At 47.4% G+C, this 14,443-nt stretch overlaps 1 protein-coding gene across 7 annotated transcripts in view; it reads left to right on the top strand.

The window, feature by feature from the left end:
* Lrrfip1 (LRR binding FLII interacting protein 1) overlaps positions 1 to 14,443 on the top strand; it is a 129,588-nt gene that overhangs the window by 71,572 nt on the left and 43,573 nt on the right. Inside the window, exons 4-9 of one of the 7 annotated variants that reach the window (XM_038338314.1) lie at positions 3,197 to 3,244; positions 4,628 to 4,672; positions 5,220 to 5,270; positions 8,129 to 8,167; positions 11,004 to 11,063; positions 13,125 to 13,190. The exons of 5 other annotated variants lie outside the window; for them this stretch is intronic. In XM_038338314.1, coding sequence (XP_038194242.1) covers positions 3,197 to 3,244; positions 4,628 to 4,672; positions 5,220 to 5,270; positions 8,129 to 8,167; positions 11,004 to 11,063; positions 13,125 to 13,190 — 309 coding nt within the window. The remainder of the gene's footprint in view (positions 1 to 3,196; positions 3,245 to 4,627; positions 4,673 to 5,219; positions 5,271 to 8,128; positions 8,168 to 11,003; positions 11,064 to 13,124; positions 13,191 to 14,443) is intronic. One more of the 7 variants, XM_038338315.1, reaches the window with a different exon arrangement.

Raw genomic sequence — 14,443 nt, 5'->3', positions numbered from 1 at the left:
GAGGATCACCCATAGTTTAGGCTATACTGGGATTATGTGATTGTTCAGAGGCCAGTCTGGTCTACATAAACAGTGATGAGACCCTGTCTCAAAAAAATGAGGGAGAGAAGATAGGTAGACAGACAGACAGACAGATAGATAGAGGAATTGGTTATTAGGCTAGGTGTGGTAGTCCCAGCACTTGGGAGGCTGAGACAGAGGATCACAAGTTATAAGTTTCAGTGCAGAAAAGAATAAAAATCTAGAATTAAGAAGAGAGTAAAAGATCATAGATTATTCGAGGTGGAATTAAAAGTTTTAATTAAAAAAAGATATAGGGACAAAATCCAGCTGTTCTCCTGACTCAGCACTAGAGCATTCTAGGCTAATGTGTTTTTCCATTCCATGACAGCTGCTGAGGCTTAGAAAGACAGTGAGCGGAACATACTGAGAGCTGGCTCTCCAGGGACTTGCGGCTCAGCCATGGGGGAGTGGGTGCAACTGGCCCCTGAGAGAGGTTATGGGGCTTGGTGAGCCTTTCCCATGTGTGGGCCTTTCCCATGTGGGGGAGCTTGTATTCCTCCTGAACGTGTTTAGTCTCTACCTGGAATAGCTGTCCTCCTTTTAAAGTGATAAGTCAGAGTAAGAACACAGATCTTAGAGTTCGGAACACACAGGCCTCTTATACATGTCACCGGTAAGCCTCAGAGCCCACTGTAAGCAATCCTGAGCTCAGTTTGATAACCCTCAGCCCAGCCCATCCTACCTCCACTGGAAAATCTCCCCTGAAGAGGCAGAAAGGTCCAGTGGATAGCCAGCGGAATCTGTAGGCACACTGTTAGTGGTCCTAGCCTTCGATATGGAACAGATACTGAAGCCAGTGTCCCCTGTCCCCTGGAACCCCAGGAGGACTCTGACAGGTTCTTGTAAGGCTGGGGAGCTCTGATGGAAGTGAGGCTACAGGAAAGGGGCTAGATCTGGCCATTTCCCTTCACTTCCTGCCCTTTCCTGTTCAGGTCATGGTTGGGTTTTTGCCGACAGGCCTGAGATGCGATGGGAGAACTGTCAGATGTAAGCTCAGGTGCAGGGCACAGCTGGAGGAGCTCCAGAAACCCACACCGTTTGTCTAAGTCCAAGAGAAGGAAAGGCTTTCCTTAATGCTCAAAACTGTGGTGAGGACAGGAGCGTTCTCTGCTGGTCCTGTGGCCATTGGGCCAATTAGCTCCTCGGTGCTCAAGGCTGTTTCTCAAAGTCAAGCACCTTGTGCCTCAGTCTGGCTCCCTTCCTGTCTTGTTAACTAAAAATCAGACAGAAACAAGGGCGCCATATGTTACACACGAATGAGGATCTGGATGTCATAGGTGAGGATGGAGCTAGCATTAGCTGAGTACAGAAGAGGGTTTAACACAAGGCACTCACTGGAAATGAAATTAAAATGTGCCTTGGACAATTTAGCAAGTGTTTGCTTTTATTTATTTTGGTATTGATACAAAAAATAAAGCAATAACAAAAAAAAACCAAACAGCTCTTGCTGCAAGGGGAATAAGAGAGTTTATTCTGAGCCAGAAATGAATGACCATGGCCAGGGATTCATGTTGCCTCCTATACTTAAACTTTTTATAGTTACAAAACAAAAGTAAGTCATAAATCAAGGCGTTTCCCATATACATTGGTGGGGACATTGTGTAGACAAGCCAGAGCAGAGAAGGGAAATCTCACCATGGGTTTTAGGCGCTAGCCTACAACATTCTTAGGGTTTGGTTTGATGGAAGCTAGTTCTACCAAGTTAATACATTTCAAAGACTTCAGCTGACAACAGATGTGGGACCAGATAGAGGTGGATGATCGGTGGCTTCCATGGCAACTATACACAGCAACGATAATTTTGGCTTTTGATCTCCCCATTCACAACCCTCTCATGGGTCAGCACCCTGCAGAACCTTGTGCATCAACCTTTCTAATGCTGGTTCTCAACCTTCCTAATGCTGTGACTCTTTAACACAACTTATGCTGCGGTGACCCTCACCCATAATATTATTTTGTTGCCACTTCATAACTGTCATTTTGCTACTGTTATGAATCATAATATCTGATATGCAGGATATCTGATATGCAACCCTCAGGTTGAGAACCTCTGTTGTACACAGATGCGGCTTTTGCACGTAACTTAGCGGGAAAAGACTGCTTGTGTGGCTTTCTTTTGCACTAGCTTGACACTCTTGGCTTTTCAAGACCGTGTGAGTTCTCCCTCCTAATTTCTTCTCTTTTGGTTTTCTACTTACCAACATCTCTCTGAGGAAGGGCAGGGCTATATACCACATGTCTGAAATCCAGCCCTCCTTCAAGGTGAAACTAAACCAAACATAATGATCACAGCATGTTTGAGTGACTAGAAAGCCATTTTAAAAGTGGCCTTGTATTTCTCACACCCGGTTTTATGTTTCTGATTGTAAGCTTAAAGTGTGTAAAATGTGAGATCCTGGAGGTTTGGTTTCCTGTTCCTTCATTTTCTTGCTGGAAATTGGGGAGGAAATAAGGAACAATGCCAAGCCGGTTGTCAAGCCCAGGTTCTCATCCAACCTGGGCCACACTAGCGATAGAAGCAGCTGTTTCGACCTACCTTGTTCAGTCTGATTTGGACCACTGTGGCTTAGAGTAGGTGGGTAAAACCTGGAGCTGGTAGCCACAGCCTCTTCCTACCCAAAGGCCTGCTCTGCAGGTCTCAGACATCTGTCAGCAGATCTGACTTCTCCGACCTGCATCTGGCACAGGTGTCATAGCAGCATACAGCTAGAAGCCGGCTCAGCACACTGCTCCCTGCCTCCTCTGGGGACCCTTCCTGGGGCAGCAGCATGGAATGGGTCTCAGCTTGCGCTCCTAGACAGCATTTGTTCCTTCTGCAAGCGTGCCCTAAGGCTGTGAACTGCTTTGCAGAGGGGCCTGCCGGGCTTCTGCACAAGATTTGCTTTCCTGGATGGTCATCCCATCTTAGGAGCATTTTGCTCTGGACTTAGCAGGCCGGGAAGGAAGGAGGTCTCCTCTCAGGCTGCTGCACCAGTGCTCAACCATTGGCTTCTCTGCAGACCCCAGTTGTGTGGCCACCGTGCCTGGCATGCCGCCTCCAAAAGTCATTCCGGGTGGGAGAGCATGGTGGAACCATCTCTTATGTCTTTACTGTTTACTTCTTGCCTAATTTTCTTTCCCTTTCTGTCTGTAGAAATATTATGGGCTGGATACAAAATGGGGCGACATCGAGCAGTGGATGGTAGGCCTTGAATATCATTTTAAGACTTAAATGGTTTATAATTGAATCCTGACTGCAGTTTAATTGTGCCAGTAGATTCCACTTGCACTGTAATTTGATACTCAGAGGTCTTCCTCAGGGCATTTCTGCATCTGGTGTGGCATTGTTAGGAACGGCCTGGCCAGGCATGTGACCTGTCCCTCTGCTGGAGGGGACTGCTGATATCTGCAGGCTGGTGTTGTGTGAGGCACCATTGCCGCAGCTTCCCCAGTTCTCTGCATCGGAAGATCCCCGGGGACTCAAGCGAGGCATGTGCCCTTGTGCAAGAATTTTCCAGAGAACCTCCGGCTACCGTCAGAACATCTCGCTGTTCTGATGAACCAGAAGAGGCCCTAGACTGTTTCCTTCCTTCATGGACAGCCAGCTGCCCTATCACTCCCATCTCTGAACTCGCACCCTTGACTCAGGCTCTCTTGCTGTTGGCTCCTCTGGTCTCCTCTGTGACCATGTAAACCCGTACTGTTGAGACTCCCCCCAATCTGTTTTCTTTTTAGAACCTGTCTGCCTTCCCAGGGCAGCCAAGACCAGGTAGCCTACCTGCCCCCAGGCCTCTCAGGAGAGGTACCCAAGTGGCAAGACTCTGGGTGGCTCACCCTTTGGTGCTTTCCATTGATCCCAGAGCAAAGTTTTGGTCTTATTAAGCTATCCGCCTCTTCAGATCCTGGCTGCCGTCCTAGATTTTGACGCAGGCTTTTGGCACTGAAGTCCTGGAAATGTTCTTGTCCAGGCTCCTCACCCTTAAATAGCCTGAGGGAGAGTCAAGGCCATCTCTGCCATCTTAGATGCTATGTGTGATATAAAAACTCATGGCCCAGCCCAGTTAGCTGTGTCACACCTCCCCTAAGGTGTGTCTTCTTATCAAATCTTAAGGACAGTTAAAAGAGGGCAAATCTTCCAGAAAGAAAAACTGCTAATCAATTTTGAGAGCTCTGTGCCTCCCCCTTCTACTCCAGAGACAAGCATGCAGAAACCTGTTCATCCTGGAGTCCATAGAGCAAGCTGGGTGGCATCCCCAATGGAGTTTTCTGGGGAAATCACTTCCCAAAGGGGAGTCAGTTCAGAGGGGAAGAGAGTTGATTTTAAACCAGGTTATAGGGTTACAAAAAGCAAGGCGTCCTTGCTGCCCCAGCTCTTGCTCACTGCCCTCTGGCTGTTGGTTCTTAGGGACCTCCCCCAAGGAGCTGTTTCCCACAGTCCTTTCTTTAGACCCTTTAAACAAAACCAGAGAAAATACTGATTTGCCATGTAGATAAGAAACGCTCGATTCTGAGGATCCTCTGGGGTTTCTAAGGATTCTGCCTTGCTCTCTCTAACCTCTCTCTGCCATTCCCTTTGCTTCGGTAGGAAGACAGCGAGCGCTACTCTCGTAGATTCCGGAGAAACACATCGGTCAGTACCACGCTCCCTCATGGCAAGGGACAAGTTGACGGAGCCTTAATTGTTTCTCTAGTGGCTGAAATAGACGCAGTAGTTGCTATTATTGGTATAAAACTGCTATCTTTACCTGAATAAAGACCGTACTCTTTATTGGGGCAAAATTGTGTAAAGAAATTGTGTTTGGGATTTTTAAAAAACTAAATATTGAATCCAGGGCCTCATGTAAGTTTAGGCACCCTACCTACCACTGCTAAACTGTATCTCCCCATCCCTGTTTGGAAATGCTTAAATATTATTATTAATATATTATTCCCCACCATGTAAATGCTTATTGTTGCTGTTAAATACCCATAAATAATTTTTATAATCATTGAGGCTTATTAATAACCCTCCTTATGTGCTTCCATAAGCAGTCTTAGGCAAACTGAGGCATACTGAGGGCCTGGGCTCACACCCTCTGAGCTCTCAGGGTGGCTGGACCACCCACTGCTGCGGAGTCGGATCGGCAGGTTCTTCCCAGTCGGGCTCATGGTTGTGTTCTCGTCCTGTCTTTTACTAGGCTTCTGACGAAGACGAGCGCTTGTCCGTGGGTAGTCGCGGCAGCCTAAGGGTCAGTAATGGCGTGACTGCTTCTGCATGGCACACCTTTGATTTCCTGTCCCTGCTTTCAGTTTTTAGATCATCACCCCCTCCTCTGCTGGCCCCCCCCACATCACTGATGAAGTGCTTGTATATAAGTTAACTGAGGGCCGGGCTGGGCCGGGCTGGGCCGGGCTGGGTGTTACTTGTCATTTCCCAAAGAGTAGAAGGTGTCGGTTTTCAATAGTTTCTCCACAATATGAAACTACAGGACCGTGGTTAGTGATTGTCTCAGAACTGTTGGTGTGATGGCGAGGACTTGAAGGCACACTGCATGCCCACTTTGCTACACACTCTCCAGTAAAAGCCAGCCTTGGTTAAACCAGCCGGGAGTTGGACTGGGGAAATAGTTCAAGTGGTCAACGAAGACCTGAGTTCCACCCCACAGAACTTACATGAAGAAAGCCATGTGCGGTGGTATGTGCTTGTGATCCCAGTTCAAGGGACGGTTAGTGAAGCTGACTGGCCACCTAACTTAGCCTTACTTAGCAAGTCCCAGGCCAGTGAGAAGCCATGTCTCAAAAGGAAAAAAAAAAAAAATAGAAGGCTGGAAGGCAGCCATGCGTAATTGAAGATGTTTCTGCAACAGCTGGAGGCTCCCTGGGGAGGAGGCTGTGACCTCCGCCACCCCCGGTCTTCCAGTCAGCTATAGTGAGGGTTCTTTGCAGCGCTGGGCTTGGGTGTAGAGCCTCACCCGTACTAGGCAAGTGCTCCACACCGCACCGGAAGCTCCTCACTGACAGCTCCACGGCTAATGAACGCAGCCTCTGTAGCTGCATTAGATGTCAGTGCATGCTCTGGGAAACAAAGCAGAGTAGTTAGGTTTGAGCTTAGTAAGCGTGTCCGTTCGATTGGCTGCAGGGTGGTCATGGCATCTCACTACTGTGATAACTAGGTCTCCAAGCAGCCGCTCTGGTGTACTAAGGGCTGGCTTCTCGTCACAGCGACAGTTAGGTCGCACAGTATTACCTCTTGACTGAAGGGGTGTGCTTACCTTGGCGTATAACAATAAAGCCGCCACCCCGTCCCTTTCCTCCTAGCTTAAGACCAGACCCTGTGTGGTTTTGTTGGGCAGTTACGTGTGAAACAAGTGCTCGGAAGTTTCTGCTGAGAGTCTTTGACGATGCAGCTGTGACTTCCTCAGAGGCCCCTCAGACACGATCTGCTTTAGAGGAAGCAAGATTTATGTAAGCGGAATCTAAGTACAAGCTCAGTTTGGGACATCTGGGGCCAGGCCCGGGCATTGCAGCTGTGGGAGGTGTCAAAGGTCTGGCCCTCGAAACCGAGGGGGCGGGGAGAACAGTTGGGCATCAGGGGAGAGACTGGAAGGGCAGAACAGAGAACTGGCCCATGGATGTAACCTCCTGGTGGTAACTTTGCAAGAGAGCTTTCCCCAGAACTGTCGAGAAGGAAGCCGATGATCAGGGATCAGAGATAGAATAGGCGGGAGATGGAAGCAGAACCCAAATCTCTGGAACAATGTGTCATCTTCAGACCTGTGGTCCCTCGGGCTCCCCAGGGAGGAACTTCGCCATCTTAAGAGTCTAGGGGGTGGCCATGGGGCTGTCCTGGCTCCAAAGGGTTTATTGTAGTGTCAACACCGCATGTGTTACAGCAGTCATTCACCTTCCGTATGAGCCTCCAGTGAATTGAGGCTCCATGCTGGACTCTGTGTCAGATTCCAGTGGATCTGTCCTAAGGTCTGAAGCTTCACACGGGAGGTCCACAGTTAGCGAGCTGAAGACAAGAATGGGAGAAAAGTCAGTGAATTTCACTACCAGCATGCATGTGCTACACGACTCTCCCGTGGTAGACTGAAGAACCTCAGTGGGTAAAAGCCAGTGCTACCAGGCCTGACAACCTGAGTTCAAACCCTGGGACCCACTTGGTAGAAAGTGACTTCTAACTTCCGAAAGTGATCTTCTGAGTTTCACTTACAGTGTGGCATATGCCACCACCCCCAAAATTACTTTGTTTGGTTTTTTTTTGGGGGGGGGGGGGTTCAAAGAACTAGACTAAAAAAGGAAATCCAGATCTGAGAGCTGGGGCCCTGGAAATAAGAGGTAAAAACCTGCTAATCTTGTTGGTGTGGGATAAGCCCAGAGCATTTAGGGACCCACTTGAGGTCACGGTGACAGTGCCACTCCTGATTCGCCCAGAGACTTTCACACCTGCCAGGTGCCCAAAACTCTGTCCCCTGCTGGTTGGGACAGCTGAGAACCTCAGGGCATCTGTCAACCCTGCCTAGTGTAATCACATCTCACTCTGTGTCCGTGGGGGCCAGATTATGCTGTTTGATATATTAATAATAGGAAGCCTTTACTGTGCAAATTCCTAAGATGGTTTCTTTCTTGACTCCCCAGACATGTCTTCTCTATTGAGATGACAAGGATGGTAAGCCCTAAAGGCCAGGAGGGGTAGTTACCATCCTGGAATCAGCAAACATAGTCCCCTGGGGAAGCCAAGATTGGGGGTTATCGTCAGGTTTTAATTATCTTTATTTAAAACCTGGCGATGGCGCATCTCTAGACCTTTCTCTAATTTAATTAGATCATATCTATGTCAGGAAGAAAGTATGATGCAAATGGGCTTTGTGTTTCATGAACTAAGCAACTGTTGCATAGAAGCAATTTAGTGTTCTTAGATTTTTACGATGGCTATCGTTCTGATGTAAGTGTTTTCTTTTTTAAGTAAGACATTCGAAGTCATGGGAAATGTGTTTCTGTTAAGATCTTAAAGGTTGCCTGGTTTTGCCTCTATGATTGCTTAGCTCTCTCTTACCTCTGGCACTCCCATTTCTATTCTCCTCTTCCACCCTCATGCCAACAGGCCCAGCCTGAGCTGGAGTATGGGAGTCCTTACGCCTGGGTGAGGTGGTCAGATAATTTTGCTGTGTGTCTCTAACTGTGTGCAGTGACAGATGAGAGCCATGCTGTTTCTTACTAACTTGCTGGGTGCTTTTCCAAAGTTCAACTGTCAGTCTTCACCCAGGACACTATGAGGCCATCACCCTCCCCCTGCCTCCTGGCCTATGGATGGGACCCTAAAGCATGGATTGCAGTACCTGGGTCCCGCTCTCTAGTGGGTGCTGAGGGTCGGTTGTTGGCCACCCCCCCCCCATGGGTTCCTCAAATAATAACCCACCAGACCGAGAATTCCCAGGGCCTCTCTGTGTCCTTTTAAAAGACCATGAAGAAATCATTTTGCTTAATAAACCCCATGCTCTCCTAATCTGTAACCATTCAAATTAAGAGTACTAGCTGGGGGCAGCCAGGCAGTGGTGGTAGAGCACACCTTTAATCCCAGCAGTGGGGAGGCAGATCTCTGTGAATTCAAAGCCAGTCTGGCAACAAAGTGAGTTCCAGGACAGGCTCCAAAGTTACACAGAGAAACCCTGTCTCAAAATTAATAATAATAATAATAATAATAATAATAATAATAATAATAATAATAATAATAAAAGCTGGCTCTTTGGCTGTGTAAATAACCTTTGGGAAAGACTCCAGTTCAGCAACAAAAATAAAGTCCTTGAAATGAGCCTTTTATCTGAGAGCCCTAATGCCTTCCATCCCTTGGAAGTGTGTACAGTTAAAGAATTCTCCAGTGAGCTTTGCAAACCTGTAATCTCTTCTCCGGGACGTCGCAGGTGTGATTTTTTTTTTTTTTTTTAAATCTCAGAGCCCCTGGGCTTAACGTATTCTCCATCTCAAAATTATTTGGAAAATTTACTTTTATGCTTAATGCCAATCATTAATAAATTGTGCCACGTGTCTGCTGAGCGTGTGTGATCCCCCAGGGTCCCCACAGAGCTCTTACCCCATCTCCCACAGTGTGCCATTGTAACAGCCCTAGCCTGGTGAGGCAAGCCAGCTAGGAGGAAGCCGAGGATGAGGCCTAAGAGTCTGGGTGTGCCCCGGCAGAGGCCTAAGAGTCTGGGTGTGCCCCGGCAGCGCCTGTCCCCTAGCCACAGAGCACTGCCACAGCTTACGTGAAACTAGCCGCTCCTCACACCTTTAAGGAATCAAATGTACTTAAACTTGTTTCTAGATATCATCCTTTGTATTTTAAATTCAGAGTCGGTTTCGAGGCCTGGTCCTTGGGCTGCATATGAATTTTAGCCAAGGCCAGGGGCATTTTTGGATTTCACTTTAGAGTGTTTTCTTTTTCTCTTTTCTTTTGGAGGACAGGGCTTGTTTTTGTGTATTCCCGGCTATCCTGGAACTTGCAAAGTTTCTCTGTAGACCAGGCTGACCTCGAACTCAAAGAGATCCTCCTGCCTCTGTCACCCAGGTGCTGGGATTAAAGGCCAGCGCCACCACCATCCGGCCTTTGTCTTTTCTTTTAAAAATTAATTTGAACGCATCAAGTGTGCCACTCGCGAGTCTCAACTAAACCTTTCTTGTTTTGTTTCCCATGTCAATGACTTCTGAATGTGCCTGTGACTTACACGGAGAAACATACAGCAAGTACTGTCCATCAGAAAGGCTGATGCCATGACTATCTAGTACAGGCTAGGCACACCCCTGCTTTCCTGGAGTCAGGACCCTCCAGAGCCAAGCCCTCCTACCTTCTGGTGTGACCATCAGGTGCCTCCAGAGGCTAATGTGGGCGTCCAGGAGACCCATGACACTCACGGCCCCCTCATCATGGCCCTGTAATCTATTCATTCTTGTGCAGATTATCACGGCTGTGAAAGTGTGGGTGGATTGAATAACTTTCCCAAGGGCCCAGGGCAGACTTTGCATTCACCACTTGAGCCTCTGAGGCATGAGACAGATAAACCCCTGTCCATCTTTACCAGATGTGAGGCCACTCTTCCTTGTCCCATATTTGAAGCTGCTTTGATCTCTGATGGTTTTTTACCCCATACGTCATTCCTTTATACAGGAAAATAGACCATTCCCTGTAGATGCAGTGGAGTGTTTTAGATGGCCCCTCGCTTGGGGGGGAACAAGGGAGCCAGGCAGACCAGATATGTCCAGCCTTCAGATGATCTGGTTTGGTTTCTTCCTAGAGGACAAATGATAGCATCATTAAGTCCGCCTTCCCACCTCACCTAGAAACACAAAGAGGAAGAGTGGATGACCGAAAGGTGACTCCTGGAGGTTTACTAGTCCTTTCTCAGGAGACTTCTGCCTTTAGTTACAGGTTACATGGACATTATTCTGAATCTTAGGGACGTGGTTTCATTAGGGCTATATTTTCCGGTCCTTTCCTGGAATCTAACTGACCTACGTGACTTGGGCAGGTCCCTGCCCTCTAGTCTGGTGTTCAGCCTTCTTGAAATCTAGAGTTTCCAAGGCACTAACCTAAAACTGGACACAAGCTTACTTACACACACATAAACAAATGCATGCATGTATGCGCACATGTGCACACACACACACACACACACACACACACACACACAAGCATACATGAGCACACACACGGTAAGAAAATTGTCCAAAAAAGTAGCTACGTCGGGCCATGTGCCTCACTCACAGGAGGGAATGTCACTGGTGCCAGGTTTTCCAGACTTTTCTGAGGAGTGAGTGGCATGCTGGCAGTTTGGTGGGTGGCCAGGCTTTGTGCTTCCCTGAGCTACCCCACCCGTTCCCTTCATTCCCTCTGCAGAGAAGGCTCATGGGTAACTCTTGCTCTCTGGTTTGTACCTGTGCTATTCCTTATGCTGATGTGACCTCTTCTCTCTCTGTTGAAACAGACTAACGGTTATGATGGAGATTATTGCGGATCCCAGTCCCTAAGTAGAAGATCTGGCAGGGTTAGTACAGCAACCATGCATGGCACGTGCTCTCGGGGATGCTGCTTCAACGTGTCTAAAATATATTGCTAAATTTAGTTACTTTGCTTTTTTTGTATATCCCTGCCCCCTCCCCCACGCCTGTAGCACATTCTAACATTCTCAGAATGTTAGCCTTCTAGCATTCCTAGCATGATTTGCATTCTAGATGTTAAAAAAGCTGATAAGTATTCCTAAAAAGACCAGGAAGCAGAATTAGCTTGCCACTGCTGCCTTCATACGTCTTTTGGTGAATCGGCTCTCACGTGGATGGAAGCCCACCGTTTTCAGTTCTCCATATTTCAAGCTTTAATGTTTATGTTTTGATGTTTGTCTTAAAGATGCATGTGTGAGAGCCAACACAAATTCTGGCGTCTTAGGTGCTCACAGTTAAGGGTGGGAGGCAAGCATTCTAATGAAGAAGCCGGAGCAGTGCAAGGAGAGACAGAGAGAGGGCCAGAGCCCGAGAGAGGCCTGGGCTCTGTCAAGGGTGTAGCCATTGGACATTTCAGAAGGTTAAATTGAACACATTTTAATTAAGCCGCAAGATCCAAACAGATTAATCTGAGTTAAATGACCTAATACCTTCCTGTTTTTAATGTTATTTTCCCCTTCTGGTAATGTTTCTTGTGTAAAATTTAATCTATTTTAATTATATTAAGATAGCATTTAGTCAATTCAGTTCTATTTCTAAGCTCTTTAGATCTCTCTCTCTCTCTCTCACACACACACACACACACACAGAGAGAGAGAGAGAGAGAGAGAGAGAGAGAGAGAGAGCGCTAACAGTTTCAGCTTTTCTAAACTGGTAGAACAGGTTGCTTGAGCCTTCTCAAACCTGTTTAGAATTACCTGTGCTTTTTTTTATGACATCCTCCCCCCCACTATACCTTTTCTAGTTCCAGACTTTAGAGCACTCCTAGTTAAAGGCTTCTGTCACCCTTCACACTGACACCTGCTGAATCGTTAAGGCAGCTTGGCCCTGCAGGGACACAAACCTGCAGTCGCTGCCCTGTGCATGTTCTTCAGTGGTGTGGCCGACTGTGCTCAGCAAGCTGCAGAAGTGGCTGTCAGCATAAGCGATAAGAGCTGCAGGGTTTCCCAATATTGAACAGTCGTGGCTTTCCCTCATAGTGTTTTGCCATAACTGAAGTTATTTGGCAGTTCTTAGGTCGAACTTCCTTTCGATGGTAACACTCCTCTACACATCCGTGGCTCAGGGTGACATCTATGTGTCATACGTATATCCAGTACATGTGTGCTTTATGATTTAGTCAAGGTTTAGGCAATGCCTCTGCAAGTCAAAAGCTAAAAGGCCTGATTATAAAATGGCTCACGGAGTGAAACTGGATTTAAAATTGGTCTAACTAGTAGCTACAGAGAGTCACATGACCGAAGAACAAAATAACCTTCATCTAGTTACACTGAAGAAGCTCTGAAGCTGTGGGGGACTCTGGAGGAAAGAGTAGACAGAGAGAGGAGCTCTCCAGATGCAAAAGAACCAGACACCTGCCTGATCCAAGCTTGGGAATGTCTGTCTCCTCCCTCCTTGATTACCACGTCTCCTGTCTCCTGTGCAGTGTCACCTCCCCAACATGCTCTACAGAGCATACACAACGCCAGCTGCTTCCACGGCAGAGGTGGAAGCTGGTTCTCAGCCTCCCCTTGCCTCTCTGCATCTAGGGGCTGGATTAAGCAGAAGAAAGGCTGAAGTTTTTTTCTGCAATAGGAAGACTGTTAATTACTTAAGGAAATAGGCAAAGAGGAGAGTTGGGTGTTCGAGGTCTTGGGTGGTTTGACAGGAGGTTCGGTAAGTAACTGGCTAACGATAGTGGAGCACTTAGCTTCACAGAGACAGAGCTCCACAGTGTGAAAGTCTCACAGCTCAGACATCTAGGCTCACTCGCAAAGAATTTATGCTGCAAATCCTTCAGGTGAACCAGGGTTCCTGGGTCCTCACAGTGGGGTGCCTGTGCTTGCCGTGGGAATGGGCAGGATAAGGAAGCACTCACTGTTCACAAACCCTCCCTTTTTGGTGCTCAGAATTCCAGCTACAGTGGCGGCGATGGCAGAGTCTCCGCATTGTCGTCCTCCAGGGAAGAGAAGTTGGTTGGTTCCCATTTAAATCTTTCACATCCTCTCTACAGAAACTGCAGGTTTTGTAGCATGCACCCTTGTGTGTGGGATCCCCTCTTCCCCACTTGGAATGGCTGCTCTACTGAATTCTGAGAGAAATTAACACGTGCTACGTCATTCAGACTTAACACTTGTCCAGTGTTGAGCATAAGTTGTCACATTCAGCCAGCTACCATGAGTGAACGAATGGCATGCTTGTGTATTTTGTTTGTCTGGTTAGAACCAATCCAAAGGGGGGAAATGAAGAGCCTGGACCTTCTCACCCCCTCTCTGAAAACAATGATCCTCTCTAGGCACTTTGTGGCACTTTGTCAGGGGTGGTATGGCCTCGGCATGAAAATCCATTCTAGTCTAGCTATCTGCATACACACATGTGCATTGACCTGGACAGGTGATTTCTAGTTATTGAAGAATCCTACCGGTTGGGGCCGGTATGTCCTAGTTAAGGCTCATCCACTCACAGAACTAGGGAACCAGCTTTGTTAGGTAGGTGGAGACCTGAATAAGACCACATAAGCCAGGGGATGGGCACTCCTGAGTTATTCCCAGAATTCAGGCCATCACTGCTGGGCCCCAGCATCACAGTAAAATGGGGTGAGATGAGACTGATTTCCCCAGCACTGTGATCAGAATGGATGTGAATCTTAAAGAACAAAGAGAAGGAGCTGGAGAGATGGCTCAGTGGTTAAGAGCATTGGCTGTTCTTGCTGGGGACCTGGGTTCGGTTCCCAGGAGCTACCTGGCAGTTCTTAACCATCTGTAATTCCTGTTTCAGAGAATCCAGCATCCTCTTCTGGCCTCCAGATGCACCAGGCACACACAGTGCGCTCCCATCCATTCGTGCAGAACACTCAAACATAAAGTAAAATAAATCAATCCTTCTTTTTTAAATTAAAAAAAAAGAGGAAACAAAATCCCTAAAGAATTAAAAGATTTACCCAAGTGAAACAGAGCCCGCATCCAACCCAACTAATTTAGCAGAAAGAATCTGTACCCTGAGAGTTAAAGGTCAGAATTAGAGTTGGCCCCTTCAGACATAAAACACATTTCTCCAGACTGGATCTCGGGATCTTGACACTTAGCCTGCCAGTGTGCCTGCCTAATTCATTCTTATGAAATGTCCACCAAGCGGGTGAGACTGGACGCCATCCCCGGTGAACTATTATCTAAAGCAGAAAGCTGAGGTCCCTATACATTTCTGATTAGGACTTTACCCACCAAAATTT

Source organism: Arvicola amphibius, chromosome 8, assembly GCF_903992535.2.
Source record: "Arvicola amphibius chromosome 8, mArvAmp1.2, whole genome shotgun sequence".
Lineage (NCBI taxonomy): Eukaryota > Metazoa > Chordata > Mammalia > Rodentia > Cricetidae > Arvicola > Arvicola amphibius.
Note: the sequence above shows the minus strand (reverse complement) of the source record. Positions and strands in the feature narration are given on the sequence as shown.